This window comes from Diadema setosum, chromosome 11, assembly GCF_964275005.1.
Source record: "Diadema setosum chromosome 11, eeDiaSeto1, whole genome shotgun sequence".
NCBI classification, from domain to species: domain Eukaryota; kingdom Metazoa; phylum Echinodermata; class Echinoidea; order Diadematoida; family Diadematidae; genus Diadema; species Diadema setosum.
The window spans coordinates 9,559,902-9,587,623 of record NC_092695.1 but is presented as its reverse complement, the minus strand read 5'-3'; the positions used below and the strand labels follow the sequence as shown (position 1 = coordinate 9,587,623).

General features: G+C 39.1%; 1 protein-coding gene across 1 annotated transcript; it reads right to left on the bottom strand.

Annotated features, from left to right (window-relative positions):
- Positions 1 to 172: 172 nt before the first annotated feature.
- Positions 173 to 27,722, bottom strand: LOC140235201 (ribose-phosphate pyrophosphokinase 2). The gene is made up of 7 exons (XM_072315235.1): positions 27,464 to 27,722; positions 23,445 to 23,628; positions 20,615 to 20,713; positions 9,930 to 10,054; positions 6,809 to 6,982; positions 5,214 to 5,373; positions 173 to 4,222 (listed from the first exon to the last, which is right to left on the bottom strand). Exons 1-7 carry the CDS (start codon positions 27,643 to 27,645, stop codon positions 4,130 to 4,132), a joined length of 1,017 nt encoding a protein of 338 aa, XP_072171336.1. The 5' UTR covers positions 27,646 to 27,722; the 3' UTR covers positions 173 to 4,129.

Genomic DNA, 27,722 nt, shown 5'->3' with positions numbered 1-27,722 from the left:
ATTCGACAATTGATGCCAACAACGATGGTCACCATCGACCGGTTCTTTAACATGCCTTTTTTTTTTCTCGGAGGGAATTGCAGTGGTCGTATACAGCAGGTGGTCACTAAGACAGTTTTGACTGTACCTTCCCAACTTCACACATTAAGAACAAAGTGATGCCAAGCAAGTGTAGAATTCTTTACCTTTATTGATGAATGAAAACATTTGTGTTAAGAACAGGAAACACACTTGACAGTAATAACAATCGCTTCAGAGTGCCAGGACATTATTTTCAACCTCAATGCAGCAATATACATTATTAGTGCGGGAAAAGAATATTAAATGTATATACACACAGAAAAAAAGAACCCCACACATTTCACAGATATATCTCGCTGCCGTCATGGTGTCCCTGAATTATAAAAAATAACTTAATGATTGTGTATGACACACGAAGGAGTGCGAGGGATAGATATGGCAGGTGGTATGAGGATGAAAGAGGATGGTTAGATGGAGGATGCGAGATGGAGGAGGGAGAAAAAGTGGTTTAGACCAGTGTGCAAGGCTGCCAACATCCCATACATCTAAATCGGGAAAGTTCCAAGGAGCACTCAAAGACACCTTTGGGTTACAATCACCTCGGATGCCCAATTGAGGAGGCTTTTATTCTTTTGTTACGGCATGACAAGATATTTTTTTTTCTTCTTCTTCTTCAAAGAGCATCCTGTGGAATCTGGGGACCATGGCAGGTCTGCAGTTATGTGGTGTGGTGTAGTATGACATAAGGGGGGGGGGGGGGTGGGGGCAGTGAATGGGATTAACGGAGGCTGATACAGCTATGCTGCCATGTAGATATTGGGTGACATGACATTTGCTCCTGTGAAAATTACTCCGGTCTCCAAGGACTTGGGTTTAGGATTGTTGGGGTTGTATGTTTAGATTGGTGTGAGGATTAGGATCAGGGGTAGGGTTATGCTTGTGGATAGAATTCATGTTTGGCTTAGCATGCAGATGCAACTGTCACAGGAGCAAAGGTCATGGAACCAGACATTGACCTTGAGGTCAAGAATCCAGTCAGGGTTGACAATCCAAAATCCTAGTCCTTGGGCAGAAGATCACACAGGTTTTGAGAAGTGCTAAAACTGAAGAAGGTCAACACACTTTGCTGCATTCTGATGCCTTATGGCCGATGCAAGGTTGACAGTGTTTGTGGTAATGGGGTGGGGGGTACTGGTGGTGGTGCATCATCAGATATTAAGGTGAAGGAGGGAAGGAAGATTGGAAGGGGGCGGGGCGAGGAATGACAAGGAAGAATGGTAATGACCCATGTAGGGAATGAAATAAGAATTGAGAGAATAAAATGAAATGCAAATGAACACACACCCCATAAAAATCTATGGGGAAACAGCATAACAAATGAAAGAGTGTGAAACATACACACTCTCTTTGAAGTGTAATTTATATCGTATTTCAAAAAGCAAACAAGAGTCCACAAGAAGCTCTTAAAGTGACTGCCTGCTAATAAGGCCAAAAAACAAACAAACAAACAAACAAAAAAATACCGTGTACAAACAAATTGCTACTTCTATTTGACACATCTTGATATTGCCACCTATATCACTTACCGGTACATATTCTTTAAGATCTTATTCAGCAGTGGTCTCAAACTCGAAGACAATTCATACTCCTAGCTTGGAACATACATGTATCACAATTATGATGATATCATTACACAAGTCTGCATTCTCTTGCTCTAAGTGACTTTACAATACACAAAAACAAATATTGACATTATGCTACATTTTCTAACACACAGATTAGCAAAAAGAAAAAAAAAATTATCAAATAAATAAATAAATAAATAAAAACCAGAAAAAAATCCAACAACCCTAATACAGAGTTGTAGTAACAACATATTCTGGATCTCAACATTATTTCAGACAAATATCATTCACTCATTCCTCACAGAAAAATAAATGCTGCTTTGCCAATGCAACTCTTCACCTGATTTTTTTTTTTCCCACAACTGAACATACTCCCATTATTCCCTACAGTGCATTTCAAGCTTGTTTCTCGAAGCAATTTTCAGAATATGGGTGGATACTTTTCTTATATCATCAGTCAAGAATCTCCGGAAAAAAAAGTTTAACATGTCAATATGATCCATATTAATGACTTCCGATCATCATACTCATTAGCTAATCTGCACTACCCATACGTAAAACATTACTCCACTTGACCGTATACTGTTGGCAACTGGACATTGTGACCAAATTATAGGAGTAAAGTCGAACATAATTCTCATGACAAAATAATATTTGTTCCGTTTACTCCTGGAAGGAAATAGCACATTCACATAGTAGTACAGCCAATCAGTTGAAAGTATACATTGAGGGACTGTAAATTTTTGTCATAGTTTTGAGCAATAGTTCACTCATACCTAAAAGGTACCCCATTGTGCAGTAATTTCAGTGTCAGCAAAGCTAGAGCCGAAGTACTTTCATGTCGGCCACTTTTGCCAGAGTTACAAAAGTTGTATTCCAAGCCGGCAAACCTTTCAAGAGATGTCCATTTCTGACTTCACAGTTCCCAAGAGACATTAAACATAAACACAAATGACGTATAAAAAGATATCAGGAGTACTGTATGAGCTATCGTTTTTATGGATTTTGCAATCAGTAGGCTGAGAGAAAACACAACTTCCATGAAATGAAGCCACTATATCAAACTTTGACTGTCCTACAAACAGCTAGCAATGATGCCTCCACCAGATAACATCCAATACATCAATTTTTCAGTTTTCTGAAGATCTTCCGAGGTTTCTGCATCATTTTCACCATAATTATTTTTTTTTCTCAATGTGATAATTTCTTAGCAGATGGCAAATATGAGCACATGCAGAAAGAAGCAAGAGCCCAAGTAATTTTTCATGTGTCTGAATGAAATGTGATAATATTTTGCAAAATCACAACACAATCAAAAAGATATGTGACCCTGCTATTGGGGAAAAATTCCATGCAATTTCTATGCAAATTTGCTGGCATTCCTCAAGAATAAAACTATCAACAACAATGTTGAAGAATGTTTATGACCTTCAAAAGGAAATCTGGCATGTAAACCTATTAAAAAGACATATGAACACAGCAGGTACTGCAATTTTGACTTTTGTGCCTGGATGACCGAGATCGGATGCCTCCAACTTCTCACACAATCATTTTGCCCTGCCCATAGTATTGATCATGACCTATCACCTTCTTGAGGACTGACCTTTTACCTAATTCTACATAGGGAATGCCCTTTCTTTGAAATAATTGCCTATATGTGTCTATCTCTCCTACCAAATTATTAAAAAAAAAAAAAAATGTGGACATTTCTCGCTCATGTTACGGCTGGAAAATGACAACTTCAACCAAGGTTAATGAAATTTGACTGTGTAGGATTTTGCCCAAACAAAATAAGCACATTTACATGTAATGTTAATTGAAGAAAGCATATGGATCAACATAATTCACACGAGTTTTCTGCAAATCGTGATAAGAAGATCTGAGACAGAGAGACAGACAGACAGAGGCATATTACTTCAGTCAATCTTTCAGCTACAGTAACTACGTGCTATTCACCCACTAAAATCCTCTAGAAAGGCTTGTGCTACACAACAAAATGATATAAATAATCAAAGAAAGTAAATAGTAAGTCTAAAAAAATGCTGATGATGATGGCAATGGTGGATGCAAGAAACACAAATTCAAGGAGCAGAGCACATTACTAAAATGTCATTAAAGGAGTTAAGTTTTTATCTACCCTGAGGGAGCTGTATCTAGAATTGGCTCTGAGAAAATATCAAATTCAAATATTTCAAAGCAAATGCAGGGCAATGAAATGAATATGATAATGAAGATACTACAGCTTATATCCTTTATCAGCCATCTTTAGTGTTTGTTTGTTTTTTCTTTCTACGGCACACTAAACTGTGCTCACGACAACTGTAAAATACAGCCAGCTAGGATGAACACAAAGTCAACTCATCCATACCACTGGAACAAAACATCACTCATGGACATATTTCATACAGACACAATGATGGTTTAACTGGTTGGTACTTTTCATCTATTTACATCGAAACTATAATAAGAAGCCTGTCCGCCAACTAAAGCGGCACATGACTGAAGAGATACGAGACCGACTCGCCGTTGTGCGTCCTGCGGATGGCTTCGGCGAGCATCATTGAAATGTCGATGACCTGTGAGGAACGAGAGAAGGTCAAACATGACAGAGTTTGAAGAGTGCTTGGGGTCAAGAGGGCATCACATACAAGCCAGTTGAGAGTTACTGTAAAACACAATATTTTCGTGTCATGAAATTTTCACAAATGGGGGCCGATGGCCTTACTCGCAGCATGAAATTTTTGCGATTTGCCTGTAACATTTAATGCATATAGCGTAGACAAGATCTTTAGTGTGCATTTTGATTTAGCAAAACTCAGCTCTGGTGAAATTCGCAAAATCAAAACGCATGCAAACATTCCTCGATTTACTGTAGCTCTTGTGCACATAGGTACAAATGACCATTCTTTTTTTCTCCTAGTTGGTCAAAGGCACTTCACTCATTTACAGAGTGAAATAATGCATAAGCTTGCCCGACGTGACAATTTACTGAATTTATCAATCATGTTCAAACACATGATAAACTTGCGTAGATCTAGTGACTAGAATAGTTCGTCTATAAACACTTTGGAAAGCATCCATTTCACTATTTTGCGATGAATGTGTTGCCATTTTTTTTCTTTTGATATTGCCAAATACCACTTTTGCTGTCAAGTAGATATGCTGGCAAGCACCATTTATAAGGATTAATTGAATAATCTTTATATCACAGATGCTAATCTCAGTGAATCAAAAAAATAACATGCCCTATTGGTACAAACAACTTTCTTTTTTCTTTTTTTTTTTTGGTCATGCTCATAGTGGAACCCTAAACAAGCATATATTAGTTTCAAATGGGAAGAAGTGAAACATCAGTTAAAGTTTCGCCTCACACACTGTGAAAAAGTATGAAAACCTCAGAATACAACAAATTTACATGCAATAAATCATCTCCTGTCTTGACCTGGCCAAGGATCAAATTATTGAGCCACATCTCTCTATTCACATTCACTACATCTGTGGGACTTGAAACAAAGAGGCTCGCTGGGTTACAGCCCAAGACTGAAACTGTATCCAAACGACACTCACCGCAATCTTGCTGCTCTGTTTACACTTGTCTTCCTGGGGAATGGTATTCGTGACGACGACCTTCTCAAAGCAGGCGTTGTTGATGCGCGAGATGGCGGGACCCGAAAAGATGCCGTGGGTCAGGATTGCGTACACCTTGATGGCACCGGCATCCTTTAACCTGGAGGGCAAAGGTGGAGAAACTTGGGTTACCCTCTAAACAGAGAGATGTCACATTCAAATTTTCCACACAGGGCTGTGCATCACAAACTACCCAAAAGTCGCATGAGTCAATTTCACGGTAGGCACAGAAATTATACCATAAAATCATATGTATTTAAAGGTGCTCTCATGTATAAGGCACAATCCTAACCTGGACTTTAAAAAAAAAATCTTTGACCTATTCATAATTGTGCCTCCTACAAAAAGTCAATTCTTTGATCTTAAAGAATACATAAAAACATGCTGGCAACTGGCAGTTTGTCGGTTCACAATTTCAGTGTAATTTGTTGTTGTTTTTTGTTTTTTTGCCTGCTTGCCTACAATTTTGGGATATCCATAGCTGTGTTTTTCTTACTGCCTGCCCTTAGCAGCTTGTATACGTCACATTTGTTCACAGGCTGCCTCATGGAAAAAGGCTCATAAGTACTGGACTCCATTCACCACACTCTTTTCACTCAAAAATTTCACAGGAGCTGAACACCGAGACCAGACCAGCAGGTCGGGATCTTGTTGGGCTTAAATAATGTAAAAGTGGATATTTTAGCGGTAGCAATTTTTTTTCCCCTGTACTCAGCCGAGTAAGATGAATTTCAGGTGTTTTTAATTTTGTGAACTTAAGAAATCAATTAGTGGAACATTATAACAAGAAAATATATTTGTGTGCTTTTATTTCTGCACTAGTTTCTGGTTGCCCATAATGAGCAAAAGATTTCCACTTTTACAGTATAACACACATCCAAGATTGTTGGTATTTACCAACCTGGAGAAAAGTGTGTTACCACTCACATGACTTCACACCACAGGGTTAGGTCAATTCTGTTGAGTTCTAAGCTGAGGTATTTTCTGGTGAAATAGTCCTCCTGAAATCTAAATTTTCTAATTCTATAGTTTGAATGAATTGCTTTATGCAGTTTTGGTAGAAGTATGGCCGATTTAATGTTTGCTGCAGTTGCTACTGTTTGTCCAACAGCCATGACCAATCCTGCCCTTCTACTACAGGGTGCTCTATAAAAAACACGGTTACAACAAAACTTTGTTACAAAAAGGTAAAAATTCATGTCCTAAACTGTTATCACCGAATCTGTATCACTAGTATCTGTGGAACATTATTCTGTTAGTTATAACCAAATTTGGTCGAATGGAAGAACACTGCCAGTCCCAAGCTTTGTAAGAATGGGTGTCTCCTGTATCACAATGCCTACTTCGCTGTAGTGTGTAAATGTGTGTTCAATAAACAGATTCAATAAATATCTCTATGGCTCACTGAGTATGTTGTTTCAACTAAAAAATGAGGGCATAAAAAGGGGGGAAAGAGGCATTATATTGCACTGTGCGGTGCTCGTGGTGGGAGGATACTCCTGCTATTCCCAATAGACATTTTTGTCACAGCTTACTTCTCGGCTGCGTGACAGATCGTGCCACAGGTGTCTGCCATGTCATCGACCAGGATGGCCACGCGGTCCTTGACGTCGCCGACGAGGACCATGGAGGCCACTTCGTTGGCCTTCTTACGCTCCTTGTGGATGAGGGCAAACTCCACATTGAGTCTGTCTGCGATAGATGTCACCCTAGTGGAGTCAAGAAAAAGAAGTTTGTCTTTGAAAGCAAGATATTATTCAGAGGGGTGAAGGTTCAGGTGTGAGTTTTTTTCAATTTGTCTCCCTCTACAAATGAAATTGTTAAGACTGCAACTGCTCATCTGTAAATTAACAAAGATGTTGGAAAAAAAGAGCCAGTAGGACTTGAATCTGTCATCTACTGCTTTCCAGGCAGCGACACTACCACCAGGCTGTCCCTGATTGCCGGCAGTGACACGATGAATATGGAACAAGCTTGTCCCATGAGCTTGGTATTTGTTCCATGTTCACAGTGTCACTGCCGGCAACCAGGGACAGCCTGGTGGTAGTGTCGCTGCCCGGAAAGCAGTAGATTACAGGTTCGAGTCCCACTAGTTCCTTTTTTTCAAACATGTTTATTAATTTACAGATCAGCAGCAGTGATTTGTAGAGGGAGGCAAATTGAAGAAAATCACACCTGAAGATTGTCTTTATCATAACAGTGCTTTGGATCTTTGGAACATTGTTTCGGGGGCCCTGCTTCTGAAAAAAGCAGGGCCAAACACAGACAAACAACCATTCCCCGCTCCTGAGGGCCTCAATGTAGAATTCAAACACAATTTTGAATTTGATTCCTTCTACACACTACCAAGTAATTGACTCTGCTTACACAAATATTTTCTAAAAGAGGTACGACTTTTAAACTTGACAATTTGCTCCTTCCCAAAATGTATATCTTCTTGTGTCAATTTAATGAACAAAGGGAGATGTTAATAATCAAATACGAGGGATAAATGTATGGTGTGAATGCATACAATACATGTCTATGACTGTATGAACACAAGGCATGTTTCGTCAGATACGACTCTGACCGAAGAATTCTGAAGTGGATGAAATACAGTGCACTCCCAAAATTCCAGATATAACTAAGTAATATTCAGGCCCCCTAATTATCATCTAATATATCTTTATACACCATAAAACGAAATTTCGATATGATGCAATATTTGGTACCCTGGGGTACCAAATGAAAATCCGCCATTTTGTTGAATTAATTATTTTTTTTTCAGCGCTGTACCCTGGCTTACCAAAACATGTGTCAAAATATTTTTTAGTATTATTTTAGTATTATTATGCACAAAAATGTTTTCTTATTTGTGATTATGCAACAATTAATGCATGCAACTGATCATTATTTTCTGCTCTGAACCTTTTTCTTTCGCACTTCATCTCTTATTATCGACCATTCGCGCACGCGTAGAAGATTATAAAGATGGCAGCCCCCATGATCAAATTTTGAAGAAATACAGTTGATTTTGGGGTGATTTTCTGGGCTTTCGGTGATTTTTTTTTTTTCTGAAAATAAAAGTTACGGTAGATGATGTTTACAAAACGGTGTGGTGCTAGAAATTACTTCGAAAAACACCTATGGTGCCAGTTCATTGCGACGACTTTGCCGTATCAGAATTCGGAATCGGCGTATCTGAATTCGGATACGCATTATAAGTAATGGGCATGAGATGGCGCTATACAACGCGTACCCCGGGTTACCACGGTACCCCGGTGTACGGCGTGCCGTATCATATAACGAAAGACAACAGACCCGGGGGGTCTTGCGCTCACCCGACTATCGCAAGTTCATACACCTTTCACGCAGTCACTAATTTAAATTACACACAGCTCTACTAAAATTTGACCAGGTATTCTCAAGTAGAAGATGAAAATGTACATTAAGGGCCAGATTTTGGACCCCCTCCCCCTCCCCCCCCCCCCCCCAGTATCAATTTTAGCTCTATCACTTCTGGTTCTAGAGAAGATTTTTTATAGATTCTTTAATTTTGAGGGGTTGGCTCCCCTGGGTGGGGCATGGTGCCCATTTGAACAAATTGAGATCCTAACCCCATAGGGATGCTACCTGCCAAGTTTGGTGAAAATCCATTATGAGGTTTTCAAGAAGAACATGAAAATGTACAATTTAGGCCCCAATTTGGACCTTCCCACCCCTCCCCCTGCCCTCAAGGGGGGGGCACCCCTGGATCTGCTATGAACAAACTTGAAACTACAGTTATTAATGTACTAACTCATAGTATTAACTTAGCTCTATCACTTCTGATTCTAGAGAAGGAGAATTTTAAAGATTCCTTAATTTTGAGAGGTTTGGGCCCCTTGGGGCCCTCCAGGTGGGACATGGTGCCCATTTGAACAAACTTGGATCCTATCCCCCCTAGGGATGCTACCTGCCAAGTTTGGTAAAAAAATCACATGGGGTTCTCAAGAAGAAGCTGAAAATGTACAATTTAGGCCCCATTGGGACTCCTCCCCACCCCCTCCCCTGGGTCCCAAGTGGTGCACCCCTGAATAAACTTGAAACTAGTCATCAATGTACTAACTCATAGTATTAATTTAGTTCTATCACTTCTGGTTCTAGAGAAGAAGATTATTAAAGATTCCTTAATTTTATTATTACTTTTTTTTTGGGGGGGGGGGGGGGGGGTTGGGGCCCCCTGGGGGCCCTCTGGTGCCCATTTTAACAAATTGAGATCCTAACCTCCTAGGGATGCTACCTGCCAAGTTTGGTGAAAATCAGTCTTGGGGTTTTCAAGAAGAAGATGAAAATGTAAAAAGTTTACGCATGACACACGACGCACGACGGACGCCGGACGAATAACGATCGCAATAGCTCACTAGCTAAAAACTGCCTGTCCCAAGGACTGCATTGTAATGGGAGTCCCCTGTACTGACAAATGTTTTTTCTTCTGATCGATTAATGAAAACGCTCTCACTGGTCTTCATGGCTGAGATGTCTGAACAGGAGTTAAGCCTACTTTTGATATGGAGGGTTTTGGAGCAAAATGTCAGAGAACTTGTAGGTTCAACCTTCATCATCATATGAATCGATGGACACTACTCCTTCCAGCATCTTTTGAGATGTCTTGAGTTCTTCTGTTTTTTTTTTTACCTCTTTGCACCACCTGCATCGGGCGAGACGATGATGCTGTTTCCCCACTCCGGGATGTTCTCCTTGATCCACTTCAGAACTGCCGGCTCTGCGTACAGATTGTCCACGGGGATGTCAAAGAACCCCTGGAGTGATAAAAATGAGACAGACCAGCAAAGTGTAATTAAGAGAATGGAATATTCAAGGAACTGTATACCATTGGCACCCTTCTTGATAATGGAAGATGCCAGCATAGCATAGCCTATAAGACAATATTACAGGAATCAAAGATGGGTAAAACATTGCCCAAAAGAGTAATATGAATCAAAACCTCCCTGCTCACATTCCAATTATGACAGCTGTGTTACCATGTAAATTCAAAAGGATGTGTTCTTCAAAATATAAATGGAAAACATGAAATATGTGCTCTTATACATGTATTAAAATTGTGATCCTTTCTATTTCGGGGGGTGGGGGGGGGAGCTCCTAATATTCTACCATTTATGGCAGCATTGTTTCCTTATTCCTTATATAACTTTGGTGCTGTTTTTAGCCTAATTCAAAAAATGAAATGGCTTCTTTTGATCTTATGTAACATAAACATTAACATACACAGACAGGTACACACTGTAATTTGACGAGGGAGAGTAAAGAGAGGGAAGTTGTTGCCATCATACACACAAACTTTTAAATGTGGAAAAATTGAGTGTCTTAACACGAAATGAAATAAAAACATGTCAGAACTAGAAAAGCACTTTGAGAGTGCAGACCTCCACCAAGCAGCTACTTTCCACTGATGATCTTGCTCTTCCTAAAGAGATTTTTTTCTCCTCTCCACCACTGGGGAAAAGCTCTTTGGGCTTTTCCATAGAGATCAGTGATTTCCACCCATAGGTATACATGCTGAAAAATTGCCTGATTTCCCAATATAGAAGCCTTTGTTACGTCATAAACCCTCAGCTGCGCATGCCTCGCCCTAGCAGAAACTAGAGCATGCATTTTAGTGCACGCATGCAAACCTCAAATACGCGCAGCCTGAACTCCCAAGTTCATTGACCCTACCTGCCAAAATGTAAAAAATCCTTCATAAATTCCCCCAAAATTCCCGGATCACTACCAAAATTTAATCATTGTTACTTGTATCTTTCTAAGCCTTTCCTGCAAGTTTCATCCAAACCGTTAACTACTTTTTGAGTTATTTTGCACATGGACAAACTAACTAACTAACTACCAAACGAACACACAAACCAACAGTAACGAAAACATAACCTCCTCCCTTGGCGGAGGTAATGAAGCATCACATGATGATGGGCATTACACAGCACTATGTAGTTCCAAAAACTGTGTTTTACTCTCAACTGGCAAATGTTCACTCTTCACTGTGACAAGCGGCAGCCTTCTATCTGGGATATGTCAGAAAATAGCCATCACAATCAGGGAAATTGAATCTCTCGACTCCTGTGTTTAGTTTTGTCATTATTTTGAGACATTCATGAGGGACAGCTGTAGTATTTTATGGCTACCTATAAATTTCAAGTCAAAATGTGACCCAATTATGGAGGGCTATAGACCCACTGTGCAGCCAAAAGAACAGATTAATAAGAGTATTTCACATACATCTTTGCTGTACTTAGGCAGAGCTCTTGCAGTTTTCCAGTCACAAAGTCAGGACTGTCATGGCACAGTTGACATGAGGGTCACACTGTATTGACTCAATCCTGGCCTGGGACACTATTAAGGAAGTTTGGCATCGCAATCAATCTGATAACCTGTCTGAGTGTCATCCAACCTTCTCAAACAAAGTCCATCAAAAGCAACTTGTTAAAACAGCTCATCAGGACGTGTACTCAATGTACACAGGGAGAAATGGTCATTTTATTCCCTCCCCCCCCCCCCCCCCCCCCGACACTGGGCCTCATTTTTAAAGGACTGACATTTTACAAAAGCAAGCTGATCATGTCCAGGGCCCTGTTTATGAAGAGTTATAACTGATTGTATAGTTGATTTCCACGGTAAGTCTATGGCAGTACCATGAAGAGTTATAATTCATTGTACAGTTGATTTCCATGGTAGGTCTACGGCAGTATCATGAAGAGTTATAATTGATTGCGCAGTTGATTTCCATGGTAAGTCTATGCAACTATGTGTGGCAAGAAATTTATAATCAATTATATCTTTTGATAAAACAGGGCCCAAGGACTCTGAAGTCACACCACTGCCCTTATTGACAAAATATGAAATCTGAAATCATTTATGTTTTGATGAAACCAATGTAAAGCAAATTTTATGAAAAAAAAACATAAACACACCAATACAGATGTGAATCACCTCTCGCATTCATTCTTTCAGAATAATTTAGCAGTATAGAGGGAAAGTCTATTTTATGTTGATATCTTCTCCAGCACAGCCCTCCATTGTACACCAGTATTATGTGTGCATTCATTTTTCAAATCTATCCCAACCCTTTATGTGCATAACACATCACAAAAAACAGATTGTGAGCCAAATATACACCTGATGGGCATTTCATGTAGCATTCTGTCCACCAAAGTTGTCAGACAAATTTGCTCTCAGCCAATCAGATGCGAGGATTTCAGTAGCTTGTAACGGTTTGTCTGAAAAATATCCGACTAAAACGTTTCAAGAAATGCCCCCCAGGTACGTGCAGCATTCAAACATAACATGTGATAACTTTGGCAAGCCATGTGACTGCTACATCTAGTTCATGTGCAGACCACCAGCCAAAATGTCTCATACTTTACACCTGTAGTCTCTGTACTCTAGACTTTTTCTTTTGTATTTATTCTTACGTTATCTTCTGGGACAGTTCTCAAACTGATAATTATCTATACATGCACCATCATGAAATCAAAATTCTTGACCGAAAGCATTGGCCATTTATTGTGGTACATGGATTCAATGAAATTGATTCACAAGTTGATAAAAGCAACTAAAATCACCAGACAGAGGTGTATGTATAAGGTTGCGTGTGCCTCTCCTTGTGTAGCAAGGGGGAAAATCAGAGGTACATGGTAAATATTGCCCAGACAGACATCTGTGTGCTCTTGGTTGTATAAGTGAGGCCAGTTGTCATAAAAGATTGCAGATGTTTAGCAAATACTATATGTTTTATCTTTAGCATCCAACATTAAAAAAAAAGAAAAAATGCATTTACATTTATCTGTCATCTGATCATTCCCCCCCCCCCCTTTTTTTTATTAGGTGATCCGAGTATCCTCTCGGATCACCTTCTGTATCTGTACTGATTCTTTGTTTTTCTTCTTCTTTTTCTTTTTTCTCCTCAAAAGTTGTGCAGAGGTTAGCTCAGAAAGTCCTCTTCCTATCAATGTCAAAATTATACCATGTATGTATCATGTCCCAAAGACGACAGCGCAAGTAAAATCATTGTGATCAGTCGACCGTGACGTCACTATGACGTCATTATATGAAAACACATTCTCATTCATATCTCATTAATGGAATGGAATTATTCAATGAAATTTACGTCACATATATTTCAAGTCAAGCGCATTCTACTCATATTCTCAAAATTCATATTTATCCTTAAAGCGTGCGCGTACGCGCGCGTTGAAATATTTGTATGCTCAAATCGAGCTCAAATTTTTTTTGCATACGTTTCAGACAATTTGGAGCATTTTTTGAAAAATTGAAAAAAATGGACGGACGCGTACGTGCGCGCACATATACGCACGCACAGCTCTTATGCAATAGAAATTTCCCGTTTTTTCACACTTATCGGATGCCTGAAATGTCAAGGAATATTTCTACCAAGTTTCAAGTCAATCCGACTCAATATGACGTCATACGGGCCCGTCAAAGTTGAAATTCCGCGCGCGCGTCAATGGCGATATACAGTGCAACTATGCCAAAAAACCGCCAATTTTAATTCCGATTTTACTCGTCAGAATGTACGGTGACCCCCCATTTTCGTTACATATTCTGAAAGCTGATGAGTTGTAAATATCATTTCATGGGTTGGCGATGCTGGAAAAGTGATTAAAAGATATCAAATCTCTTAATAAAATAAAAGAAGTAAATTTTCAAAATTACGTCATCAAATTTCAAGGTCACTCGAGCGTATCTCACTTATCCTTTGCCAATTTGTACCCAAATTTCAGTATGTTGTAGCTTACTAAATGCTCTTTCATTAATATAATAACAACATTTTGATTAGATGACGGCATCACCTCGTAAAAATGGATTGAAAGTAATCTTGTCAAATTTGACCAGTTTACGTGTTATCTCTATGGAAGTGCAGTTTTTCTGGAAATGAAAATTGACATGACTATCTTTTTCGAGCACTAGCTCACTTATGCTTCCGTGAATTTCTCCCAGATTTTAGTATGTTGTAGCTGAGACTGTGGGCTATCTTAAGTGTGACCTCCATTTTTTCATACGACGTCGGTATCACGTCGAAAAACTTGGTTGAAAATGACACGAGGCTTCGATGCAGCGTCATTTTGGTTAATACACAGGGCCTATGGAGAATGAAATAGGTCATTGCGTAGCGCATCCGACTCGTAATCCTAAGGTCCCTGGTTCGAGGCTCACCCCTGCCAATATTTTTTTTTTAAACACTTTTTTTCTTCTTTTTCTTCAGTTAATCTTAATCTCCCTTTCCTTACTTTATCTTTTTCCGATTTTTTTATGCTTCTCCTTCAAATTTCTATAAAATAACATGATTTTTTCTTTATTTTTCTTTCTTTCTACTACTTTCTGTGTAATAGATGAACAACAACAATGGCTATCAGTCCCATATTTTGCACATGTTTAGTACATGTCACGTACATTATTTCATAATATAACAACTACTTGATCGGACACCATCTTGGGTATGTAAATTAGGGTCAAAGGTCATAAATGTTTCATCTTGTATCTTGGTGAATACATGTCCTATCTTTCCCATATTTTGCACACGCAAAGACCATGTTACAAGAATCATTTCATAAAATAATCACTTTTTGCTTAGACGCCATCTTAGGTGTGCAAAGTGAGGTCAAAGGTCAAATATACTTCATTCTGTATTTCCGTTAGTGTATACGAAATTCGGTACCAAAGATGGCAGGTCTCATTCCTTTTTCTAAATGAGAATCCAAACATCACACAGCCAGTGTCCCGTCAACACAGATGAAACCTGTATGGTCATGCCTATTGGGATCAGGACTCAAATCATTGATTTTCGAAGAGATCGGATCACCTAATTTGTCAGTCTTGACAAATTCCGAGTCTAGTGTTAAACTTCCCGTTGTCACAAAAAAACTCTTTCTCCTCAAATGCTGTGTAGAGGTTAGCTCAGAAAGTCCTCATCCTATCAATGCCAAATTTATACCATATATGTATCATGTAACAAAGACGACAAATCTAATAAAATCATAGTGATCAGTCGACCATGACGTCACTATGACGTCATTATATGAAAACACATTCTCACTAATATCTAATTAATGGAATGGAATTTTTCAATGAAATTTACGTCACGTATAGTTCAAATCAAGCTGATTCTACTCATGTTCTCAAAATTCATCTGTACCCTTAAACCGTGCGCGTACGCGCGCGTTGAAGTATTTGTATACTCCAATCGAGCTCAAAATATTTTTGCACACGTTTCAGACCATTTAGAGCATTTTTTGAAAAATTGAAAAAATCGTACGGACGCGTACGCGCGCGCACATATACGCACGCACAGCTCTTATGCAATAGAAATTTCCCGTTTTTTCACACAGATCGGATTTCTGAAATGTCAAGGAATATTTCTAAGAAATTTCAAGTAAATCCAGCTCAATATGACGTCATACCGGCCCGTCAAAGTTGCAATTCCGCGCGCGCGTCAAAGGCGATATACAGTGCAACTATGCCAAAAAACCGCCAATTTTAAATCCGATTTTACTCGTCAGGATGGACGGTGACCCCCCATTTTCTTTACATATTCTGAAAGCTGATGAGTTGTACATGTCATTTCATGGGGTGGCGATGCTGAAAAAATGATTAAAAGATATCAAATTTCTTGATAAAATAAAAAGAGTAAATTTTCAAAATGACGTCATCAAATTTCAAGGTCATTCGAGCGTATCTCACTTATCCTTTGCCAATTTTGACCCAAATTTCACTATGATGTAGCTTATTAAATGCTCTTTCATAAATACATTTACAAAATTTTGATTAGATGATGGCATCACCTCGTAAAAATGAATTGAATGTAACCTTGTCAAATTTGGCCAGTTTAAGTGTTATCTCTATGGGAGTGCAGTTTTTCTGGAAATGAAAATTGATATGACTATCTCTATCGAGCACTAGCTCACTTACCCTTCGGTGAATTTTTCCCAGATTTTAATATGTTGTAGCTCAGACTTTGCGCTATCGGTAATGTGCCTTTTGTTTCTTCATACGGTATCGGGATCACGTCCAAAAACTTGGTTGAAATTAAAGCTTATCTTCGATGTATTGAGATATTTCTTTCTTTCTGCAACTTTCTTTGCAATAACTCAAGAAAAACAGGCCCAATCACCCCCATATTTTGCACATGTTTAGTTCATGTCACGTACATTATTTCATAAAATAACAACTACTTAATCAGACGCCATCTTGGGTATGTAAATTAGGGTCAAAGGTCATAAATGGTTTATCCTGTATCTTGGTGAATACATGTCCTTTCTTTCCCATATTTTGCACACGTAAAGACCATATTATAGGGATCATTTCACAAAATAACCACTTTTTGCTCAGATGCTATCTTGTCTGTGCAAAGTGGGGTCAAAGATCAAATATACTTCATTCTGTATCTTAGTGTTGTGTACCATCGATAGCAGGTCTGACTCCCGTTTCTAAATGAGAATCCAAACATCACACGGCCAATGTCCCTATTAACACAGATGAAACCTGTTTCATCATGCCTATTGGGATCGGGACTAAAATCATTGATTTCCGAAGAGATCGGATCACCTAATTTGTCAGTGTTGACAAATTCCAAGTCTAGTTTATTTTTTTTTTATTAACAGAGAACTCCATTTAGCATTGATCTGGTGGGTGCTGTTCGTTATTCCGAAGGTTCGATATTCCGAAGGTTCGTTGTTCCAAAGGTTCGTTAATCCGAAACACACAATTCCCTATACCTAGAGGTTTGTTAATCCGAAAATGAAAAAGGGTTCGCTAATCCGAACATTTGTGGCGTTATTCCGAAGGTTCGTCATTCCGAAGATTTGTTAATCCTAAAATGAAATTCGGAAAAAACGAACCTTCGGAATAACAAATCTTCGGACTGAAGAGCCTTCGGAATAACGAACCTTCGGAATAACGAGCTGTGACCGATCTGGTGAGGAGCAATATGGTAGCAATGTACTGTTTACTAAAATATTACAGGAAGAAAATTCAGGTTGACATGCTGCCAGATAATCTTGCAATGACTTGTATTTTATGTATAAAATTTAAGATTTGTGTTTCAGATGAACAGCTCCAGTGCTGATGCAACAGTGTAGAATAAAAATGCATATTATTTGTATTTTGTTCAAAACACTTCTGGCACTAGGCAGTGCAGGTTGAAAGAATAAAGCATAATGCAATATCACATGGATTAAATCAATACTAGCTATTTCTACTCCAGTTAGAGAAATGTTTGCAGCAATCAAATGGCATACAATTTACATTCAAAGTAGGTAATGATTATAGGCCTGTTTTCAGCGCAAATTAAAGGACAAGTTCACCTTCATTAACATAAGGATTGAGAGAATGTAGCAATATTAGTACAACACATCATTGAAAGATTGAGGAAAATCGGACAATCCGTTCAAGAGTTATGAATTTTTGAAGTTTTTGTGCAGTCACTGCTGGATGAGAAGACTACTGCAGTGTATGATGTCACATGCGTACAACAATATAAGGAAAATATAAATATAATTTCACAAAATTTCATCTTTTGAAAAAAGTACACATTCCCTTGACTAGTTACTGACATATGTTATGGGTAATATCATACCCATTGCCTTTAGAAAGAGACAAGTCAAGTGCTCTTTTATTATGCAAAAGAAGTGAAAATATGTTGAATTTTCTTTACATTTTCTTTATACTGTTATACTCATATGATATCACGAGCTTTAGTAGTCTCCTCATCCAGCAGTTCCAACACAAAAATTTTAAAAATTCATAACTTTTGCATCGATTGTCCAATTTTCCTCAAACTTTCACTGTTGTATTCTACAAATATTGCTGCATTCTCTCAGTCCTTATATTAATGAAGGTGAACTTGTCCTTTAAAACAATGTTGTGTTTAGTGTGTGCAATAAAATGCTAAACCTGCTCTTGAAAGCGATATTTCCCGACAATTATGATATGTGCTCGAGGAAAGCAGCATGGATTAAAATTTAGTTTTACCTAATTTGGTTTCACACTGCACACATGAGGTGCAAAAGCTGTGCTGTGCATGCTCTTGGATTGTTATCAATGGTGCAAAAATGAATACAACAAAAAAAAAAAACAGGTGAAGGAATGTGCCATTGGCAACATAGTCTGACTAACCTATCAAGTAAGGCTAGAAGATAATAGATGACGACTTTAATTGTCGGAAAAAACCCTCCAGCAATGTTCAGACTTTAAGGTCTGATTTGCTTTTTGGGGGAGGCTTTAATATTACATACAGCAAAACACACCACATATAACAACAGTATATACTGCATGTATATGCCATATATTTAGTGAGTCTAAGTTTTTTGTGAATCTGGACTTCCTGACAATTTTGCAAGTGGTTATATTGTTTGTGTCATGGAGTACAGTAATGGATGGAGAAATGTACATATGTTGCATTCATATTGAGATCAGAGTTAAAGGGTGTGTACAGTTCTGGTTGAGGTGAGGATTTAGCTTTTAACATTTTGCAAGATATTCAGAAACCACTCTATGAGATATCAAAGAGCATGCAATTCTAAGGGGTATCAAAAGTTTATTTGATGAAAATAGGTTTTGAAATGGCTGAGATATCCAAAAACAAGGTGATAAACAAAGAGATCCTAATAAAAGGCGTAGCCTGTTGCCTTTTATTATTATCACTTTTTTGATATCTCAGCCATTTGAAAACCAATTTACATCAAATAAACGTTGAATACTTCTTAAAATTACTTGCTCTTTCAAATTTCATAAGAGGTTTCTCATTATCTCATGCAGGAATGTTCAAAACATTAATCCCCACCTCAACCAGTACTGTACAGTCCCTTTAGTATTTTACCGCCATTGTTAAATTTGCGATTAGTACCAAGCTCAAGAAATTCACCAAAATAAAACCTTGTGAAATATATGGTATACACATGCAGTTACCAACACTGTACATTGGCCCTCCAATAACACAAGGTAGACTGCATCCCACTGCAGAAAGCATTCCTAATGGCTTTCTCCTTGCCTACCTCCCTCATAGTTAAAGTATATATCATTTGCAGTGCCATTAGTTATTCCACTTGTGTTTCCCAATTTAGCCATTGTAAATCACAGGTAACAAGCTTCATTTGGACCCAAGTATCTTGTGAGTGATGCAGCACAGAGTATGGCATTAGTCTGGCTTGTCAGCCTTCAGTGTGCATTTCTGCAAACACTCACAGCCCACACTGGTATTCTGTTTCTTTGCATGACACGTACTGGCATGACATGATGTCCCGAATTCTCAAAGGTGGAATAACTTTATTACACCGATTTATTCCGCCTCTTATGCAAATCAGGCCCTCATGACGTAAAATGATGCGATTATTCCCCCGGAATCTATTCTCAAAGGTGGAATAACTTATTCCCCGGAATAGTTATTCCAGCTTTGAGAATTCGGGCCTATGGGAATAATAAAAAGTTTCTGTGCATCAAATGTAAAATGATGCTAAATGGAGCAGAAAACACTACAGGAATATATGTATAGGAAAGCCAAAACAAGCCTCTTGGAACAAGTATGCAAAATAGTCAAATTAGATAGCATTGGCTGCATGTAATTAACAAACTCTTACAAATGCCTTGTCCCTGCCTTCCCCTGCCTTGTCCCTCTCTTATCAATGTCCTGTCGTTCTCCTGTCCCTGTCTTGTCCCACTCTTGCTAGTGCCTTGTCGCTCTCTTGCCCGTTTTGTTCCTCTCCTATCAATGCCCTGCCCTCCTCCTGTCCCTCTCCTGTCCCTGTCTTGCCCCCCCCCCTTACCAATGTCATGTCCCTCTCTTGCCCCTGTCTTGTCCCCCTCTTACCAATGTCTTATCCCTCTGTTGCCGTCCCTCTCTTATCAATGTGCTGTCATTCTCCTGTCCGTCTTGCCATGCTCTTACCAACGCCTTGTCCCTGTCTTGCTCCATCTTATCCCTCTCTTATCAATGCCCTGTCCTCCTCCTGTCCCTGTCTTGTCCCACTCTTACCAATGCCTTGTCCCTCTCTTGCCCTGTCTTGTCCCTGCCTTTTCCCTCTCTTGTCAATGCCTGCCATTCTTCTGTCCCTGTCTTGCCTCTCTCTAGTCAATCTACTGTCCCTCTATAGTCAACATTCTTGTATCTCACCTGTTAGTTTTATGGAACCTCCCCTGTCACAGGTCCTTTCCCGGTCCCTGTTGCTGTTCCCGATCCTGGTCATCTCCATCTAAGTCATTGTCCCTACACCCCATACCTGCCCGTAATACTTATTGTTGCCCCTCCCTGTCCCGGACTCAAGCTTTTCCTCATCCCCTCCCCCATTCAATCTCACCTGGATTTGTGATGCATGAAGGTCCATCGTGATGATGTGGTCAGCTCCGGCCACTGACAGCATGTTGGCCACCAGCTTGGCTGAGATTGGTGCCCGGCTCTGATTACCAACACACATTTGGGAGAGTGATAATGAGATCAGAAGAAGGTATAAGTTTCATGTGATGCATCATAAAAACATAAATACTGTAACAGAGTTCTGTCAGGATGAGTTCCCTTGTCTGTCATCTCTTCACTGAGTTTATTAACCCCTTTATGATACCACATGATAGTAAATAACAATATTTTTTTTCCTTATCATTTCCTTCTTACTCTCAGCCATTTCAACATTTTCAATACTGGATTGAATGACAAAACTTTTTTTTAACTTGTATATTTCCAAACCTACAAAATGATAAAACGATTTGTATTACATCACATATAAAAAATGTGAAAGATTAAGGAATTGACATCATCTGTCTTCTATGCAGGGCATTACCCAACAATGCTTTTAATTTTACAATAGATCTGAGCTGTACTGTTCTACTTAATACTGGTGTCCCTCATGCAAACATGAAGCTACGAAAACAAATTGAGATCATTTTCAAATGCTTCATTAAAGAGAAAATTGCCTGATATCAGTATGTTATTTATTACCTTTTGGGAAATGGTTTGCTGACGTGGTCATATCTGTCCAAAGTTACCTCTTTGGTGACAGCTTACCCGTCAAAACTTTCTATATTTCAATGTTTCTAATCTAATCAATTTGAATATTCAGTATAAAGTAATTATCAAAACTGAGCCAACATACATTTCAAACTGTGTCTTTAAGACCTTTCATATATTATATATTGTTATTGTAGCTTGCACAAATGAGGAACTTGCTTCATGTACTTGCGTCACACCTCTGCTATACTGAAAGAGAAGGGCTACAGATAACGCACACCCCCTCACACTCTGTCGTCCGAAACAAACACATAAAACCACTCGTACATCACTGTCGCCCTCTGATTATCAGACGACCAATCATGACACCACATTGGTGTCTGTGCATCTACTTTAAAGGGCTGACAGACAGGTCTCTGTGTACCTGTTCCTGTGATGATACATTTTTCATCTCTTGGTGTCGTTACTCGCCATACGTTGTTGCTGGCTGTAGACAGCACTCTCTAATTGAAAAACATCTATGATCAGAACACATTCTTTCGGCACATGTAGCCCTAGCATAATCAAGATTACCCAACAGTGAAGATACCTTCTGTTTAGAATTCCAGGGGGCAGAGCTGAATTTTGCAAAGTCAAGAGATGTTCTGACAATTGTCCTTAATCAGTCACATTCCATTAATATTATTTTTTTTTTTTTTTCCAGCCATGTGGGAGGGGGAAAGCAGGTTTTTTTTTTCCCCCTTTTCAACTTTTATTCTTCAAAACATGTACAAATGTAAGTCAGTTTTCTGTCTTGGAAATTAAACATGCTTTCATTCACAGAAGTTAGAATCTACTGACAATCTATGGAAATTGCATACAAAATGAAGAGCAAGTTTGAAATAGCACAGCAGAGCATGACCTAGGTCACACCTGAGGCTACATTTTGTTTCCATACTAATTACAAATAATCCAAACCCTCGATCTCTTTGTGTGTACATGCATAGCTCATAACAGTGAACACTATCATTTTGCTTTTGTTATTCAAAGTCAAATTTTTCTCCCCTGAAACTGTCCTTTATTGATATATTACAATTTATTACAACAGTTCTAGGCACCATTTTTTTTTTTACTTTTTATGATTACAGTATCAGCTACACATGGACAATGTTTACAAAATATCACTTTCTCTTCCTCAAGATAAGGTTTCATATACCAAAGGTTGTAACAAACTACTGCTGCTTTTGACATGCACCTCCCCCTCAACCAGTGATGACTAAACAAAAATATTTGTTAAAACAAAATACCTAAAGTCAAACAGGTATTAAATTCTTTCCATGAGCCTACAGTTCTGCTCTGCATAGACACAAATTTTTCCCAGTTTGATGTTAATGTTTCAATTTCAGAAATTTGTCACTTTTACAATATGCAGAGTTCCTTTCACACTCTGATTGCTTCTACTGAAATGTACTTTATATTTCTATTCTCACTTCTAGAGTTGTACTTCATGACTGCAACCCTACATTTTTATGTATTTTGCAAGGGACCAAGATTCATAAAATTTAAATGCACATGAAAGCTCTTGTCTACACCATAATGCAATGAATGCAAGTGACAATTCATGAAAATTTCAATGCTGTGAAAAATGCTGTCGGCTCCAATTCCCAAAAATTTGATGCCGCGAATATTTCTGGTTTTCCTTATTTCAAAACCTGTCTGCCCAGGGAATTGCTCCCAAAATAGATACTTGTGTGCAACATAACTTAGCTTTTAAAGGGAAATAAAAACCAAACATACATGTGGATTGAGAGAGTTCAGTAGCAGAGCATATCAGTGAAAGTTTGAGGAAAATCAGACAATTTGTTCAAAAGTTATGAATTTTTATAGCTTTGGTCGTTAATGGCCATCACAGGATGAGAAGACGACTACAATCTGTGATATCATGTATGAAGAACGATACAAAGAAAGTTTTAACGATTCTTTTTTTTCTTGAAAAGTACACACACCCTCAACTTATGTGAAGGGTAACATTATTCCCACTGCTTTCTGAAAGAGGTAAGTGAAGTGCACTTTCATAACAAATGCTAGAAGAGTAAAAATATCTTGGTCTGATCTCGATCAGACCAAGACTCTATCTTGATCTGATTGGAATGATGTATTTTGAATTGAAAAAAAAAAAAATTGAATTGTTACTAAAAGCGACCAACCTTGTCCTTCTTGTCTTGACGGGCGTAGGGAAAGAGAGGGATGACTGCTGTGACTCGAGAGGAGGAGGCAATCTTGCAGGCGTTGATCATGATCAACATTTCCATCAGGTTGTCGTTGATGTCGCCACAGCCACTCTGGACGATGTAGACATCCTCCCCACGTACACTCTCGCCAATCTCTACACTGAAAGGTGAAAAGCACAGTAAATACTGGTATATATTATGGGTAGTAGCAGCACTAGTGTAAGTTGTGGGGGCAAGGGTGCGTAAGGCATCTGCCCCCGTGAGCTGTTTCGACTAATATACAGTGTAAAAATAAAAATACACATTTCATCCACATGCCAGGATGGGCATTCAAACAAATGCTCCATATCATTTTTTTTTTTTCATGTAGGTACCTTTTCAGTTTACTTGCCCAATGATAATTTTAGTTGCCCAGGTCAAGAAGACAGTTGAGTTTGTGACACCTTGACAGTTTGAATACACCTTACAGGCATTTTCAAAAATGCACAAAGGAAACTCAGTACCTTAACTCATTGACGACGTGTATCAAGTATACTCGGGCAAGGGTCTATGGGAAAAGCGTGTTGTAGCAAAATCAGCCCGTCCTCAACCTGGAAGAGTGAAGCAATGGGGGGGGGGGGGGGGTTGTTCCCCTCCTATCATTGGGAGCTTGAGAGCCTTTTTGAACTGGAAATCATGTTGTCATGAATATATTATACAATATGCAAATTAATGTATGTATGATTTGTTCAAGGAAACCCACTGGGTGTGAAGCTTCCACAGAAAGGAAAGACACATGGTGCTCAAGACACCATGTGTCTTGAGGAATAAAGTTGGTACTTGTTGATTCCTCATAAAATGTTGGTGGTGATATACACGGTGTAGCTTTCTTGCTGTTTGGTGTCACTGAATGGCGCATGTGATGTCAACTGCTATCATGTGATCTAGTGCACTCTTAATATAATTTTTGGCTCATTCTGACTTTAAAAATGATATTGTCTCAAAAGGTTGTTTGTGTTTGTTTACTTCTTTTGGTGAGGTATGGAGAAAGGCATATTATTGTGAGCATGAGAAAGACGTCCAGGGCATGATTCTCGCACCTGATTTGTGACTCTTCGTAGACAGTCTAAAATGTACAGTTTGTGATACATGGAGGTTAGGTTTGGGGACTTTGTAAATTTTTGTTGCAAAAAAAAAAAAAAAGTTAACTAGACATATAATACAATGTAATTTGGCACATGCTTCTTTGATGCTGTTTGTCAACTAAACATGCAATTCTAGAATTCAACAAAATTTATGACAAAACAAGTTGAAGCATTTAAGGATTAGATCTACTGCAGATTGCATACAACAAACCAAATAAAACATAAGTAGAAATATTCTTCTTGAAAGATAACAAAAAGTGGTCAGTATGATAAATGAAAACAAGAGACCCGCGGGTCTAGCGCTCACCTGAGTATCGCAAGTTCACCTTTCACGCAGTCACTAATCTAAATTATTCACAGCTCTACTAAAATTTGACCAGGCATTCTCAAGTAGAAGATGAAAATGTACAATAAGGGCCCAAATTTTTTAAGATTCCTTAATTTGGGGGGATTGGGGCCCCCTGGGGCCCTCTGGGTGTGGCATGGTGCCCATTTTGATAAATTGAGATCCTGACCCCCTAGGGATGCTACCTGCCAAGTTTGACGAAAATCAATCATGAGGTTTTCAGGAAGAAGATGAAAATGTACAATTCAGGCCCCCATTTGGACCTTCCCACCCCCCCCCCCCCCCCCGCCCCCAAGAGGGGCACCCCTGGATCTGCTATGAACAAACTTGAAACTACAGTCATTAATGTACTCACTCATAGTATTATCTTAGCTCTATAACTTCTGATTCTAGAGAAGATTTTTAAAGATTCCTTCATTTTGGGGGGTTTGGGCCCCCCTGAGGGCCCCCTGGGTGGGGCATGGTGCCCATTTTAACAAATTGAGATCCTAACCCCCTAGGGATGCTACCTGCCAAGTTTGGTGAAAATGGGTCAAGGGGTTCTCAAGAAGAAGATGAAAATGTACAATTTAGGCCCCATTAGGACCCCTCCCCACCCCCCTCCCCTGGGTCCCAAGGGGGGGGCACCCCTGATTCTGCCATGAACAAACTTGAAACTACAGTCATCAATGTACTCATAGTACATGGTGCTCATTTTAACAAATTGAGTTCCTAATTCCCTAGGGATGCTACCTGCCAAGTTTGATGAAAATCAGTCTTGGGGTTTTCAAGAAGAAGATGAAAATGTAAAAAGTTTACGCACGACGCACGACGCACGACGGACGCCGGACAAAGGGCGATCGCAATAGCTCACTTGAGCCTTTGGCTCAGGTGAGCTAACAAACGGACAGACAAGGCAAACGCCAAGTGATGTCTCGCCTGCATGCAAATTGTACCGATACTGCAGTTTGTGATTATAGTTTTTAAGTTAATTTTTACTTGTTGAAATGATCCCAAAACTGCAGCTCCGTTGAAGCTATACCGGGATGAACAATCCTTGTTGTGCATCAACAAGGGTGCAGAGGTGCCATAATCGTAACCCACATAATTACAATAAAAGTGGTTGAAACCGTGCAAATAAAAATAAGGTTGGCTCCTTACAGAACACTGGAACCAGAAGAAGGCTGCATTATGTTGTTATGTCGGAGTGCAGCCTCTCTGAATTCTGTTGGGTTGGTGAGTTGAACAGCTGCGCCTGGCAAGCTGTTCCTCAGACTTGTTGCTCTTGGGAATAGTGAAAACGATGTCAATGGTTGCTTTGGGTACTGTGTACTTGAGTTGGTGGTCATGTCTTCCAATATATAGTAAGTTGCAGGTGTGATGATTTGTGGGTATGGGATGCAAACTATGATTTGTGGGTATGGGATGCAAATACAGTTGAACCTCTCGTATCCGGACAAGTCGGGACCGGGGCTCATCCGAATAAGGGATTTGGCCGGATACGGGAGACTCAATGCTTTATACATGTACATATACATACACATGTACTGTTTAGCCCATTGTAGTACCACATGTAGTAATGTGTATACTGCAACCTTTTCATTGCTACACTCAGTAACAGACCCCAAAATAGAGGTGTATGTTAATGTTGGAAGTAATATGTAATTCATGTGTGTTTGTGTAGGAGTTCTCAAGGAGTTGAGAATCCCCCTTTCCTGCCGTAATTAATAACAAAAAATAGAAAAAAAATCACGGCGAGATTGCGTCCGTATAATAGAGAGATCCGGATAAAGGGAGGCCGGATAATAGAGGTTCAACTGTAGTGTTTATCAATTGTAAGTTCATTGACCTTTTGACCTTTGACATAGTCTGACTTCACCAATATTCAAATGTGACCAGCATCTTCAGGTGATGTACCTGTGCTGTGAGTTTTATGGTCATACAAGCAAGTAGCTCAAAGCAGTGGAAAGTTATTGAGAGCACACAATATATGACGCTTAAATCAGGGAAATTTCATTGACATTTTGACTTTTGAGGTTGTCAGACTTCACCCATAATATGAGTAATTGTACTGTAAATGAGGAATGTTATCGTGCATTTTGATTTCGCGAATTACGCGAAAGCCAAGATTTGCGAAATTAAAATGCACGCAAAAGTTTTTGTCCACTCTATATGCACTGAATGCCAGTGGCAATTTGCGAAAATTTCATGCCGTGAAAAAGGCCATCGGCTCCAATTCACGAAAATTTCATGCCGCTAATATATCACGTTTTACAGTAGACCTCTATTCGAACTTGACTGGCATCAAGGTTATGTACAGTACCTCTGGTGTGGGTTTGGTGGTCATTAAATTCAAATCTGTAGAAAGTTATTGAGAGTGTATTACTGTGCTAATATTATTAGGACAGGTTCATTGACCTTTTGAACTTTGACCTTTACTGGAGTGCATCCATACAGTAAACACACAAATTAAACACAGATCAGAAGCTAACCAAACTTGAAGGATTTACAGAAAGTTAAAACACTGGCAAACCTGAAGAACTTACCAAGTTTCCTGATTGCTGAATTTCTTTGTGACAACTTTGCCAAGGTCGTAGCCCAAACGACTTGCAATTTTCTGGGCCAAATCCTGGTGAGAAGAACCACTAAAAACTTTGATGTTCGGCATTTTGAGAGGCTGATGTAACGGCTCTGCACAAATCCCTTCGGAAATGAGAATATCTACCATATATGATTGGCGCGGAAAGATAAGAAACTGTCAAATCTCGTCTACCGTCCACAAGTACAAAGAAATGACGCTACCGC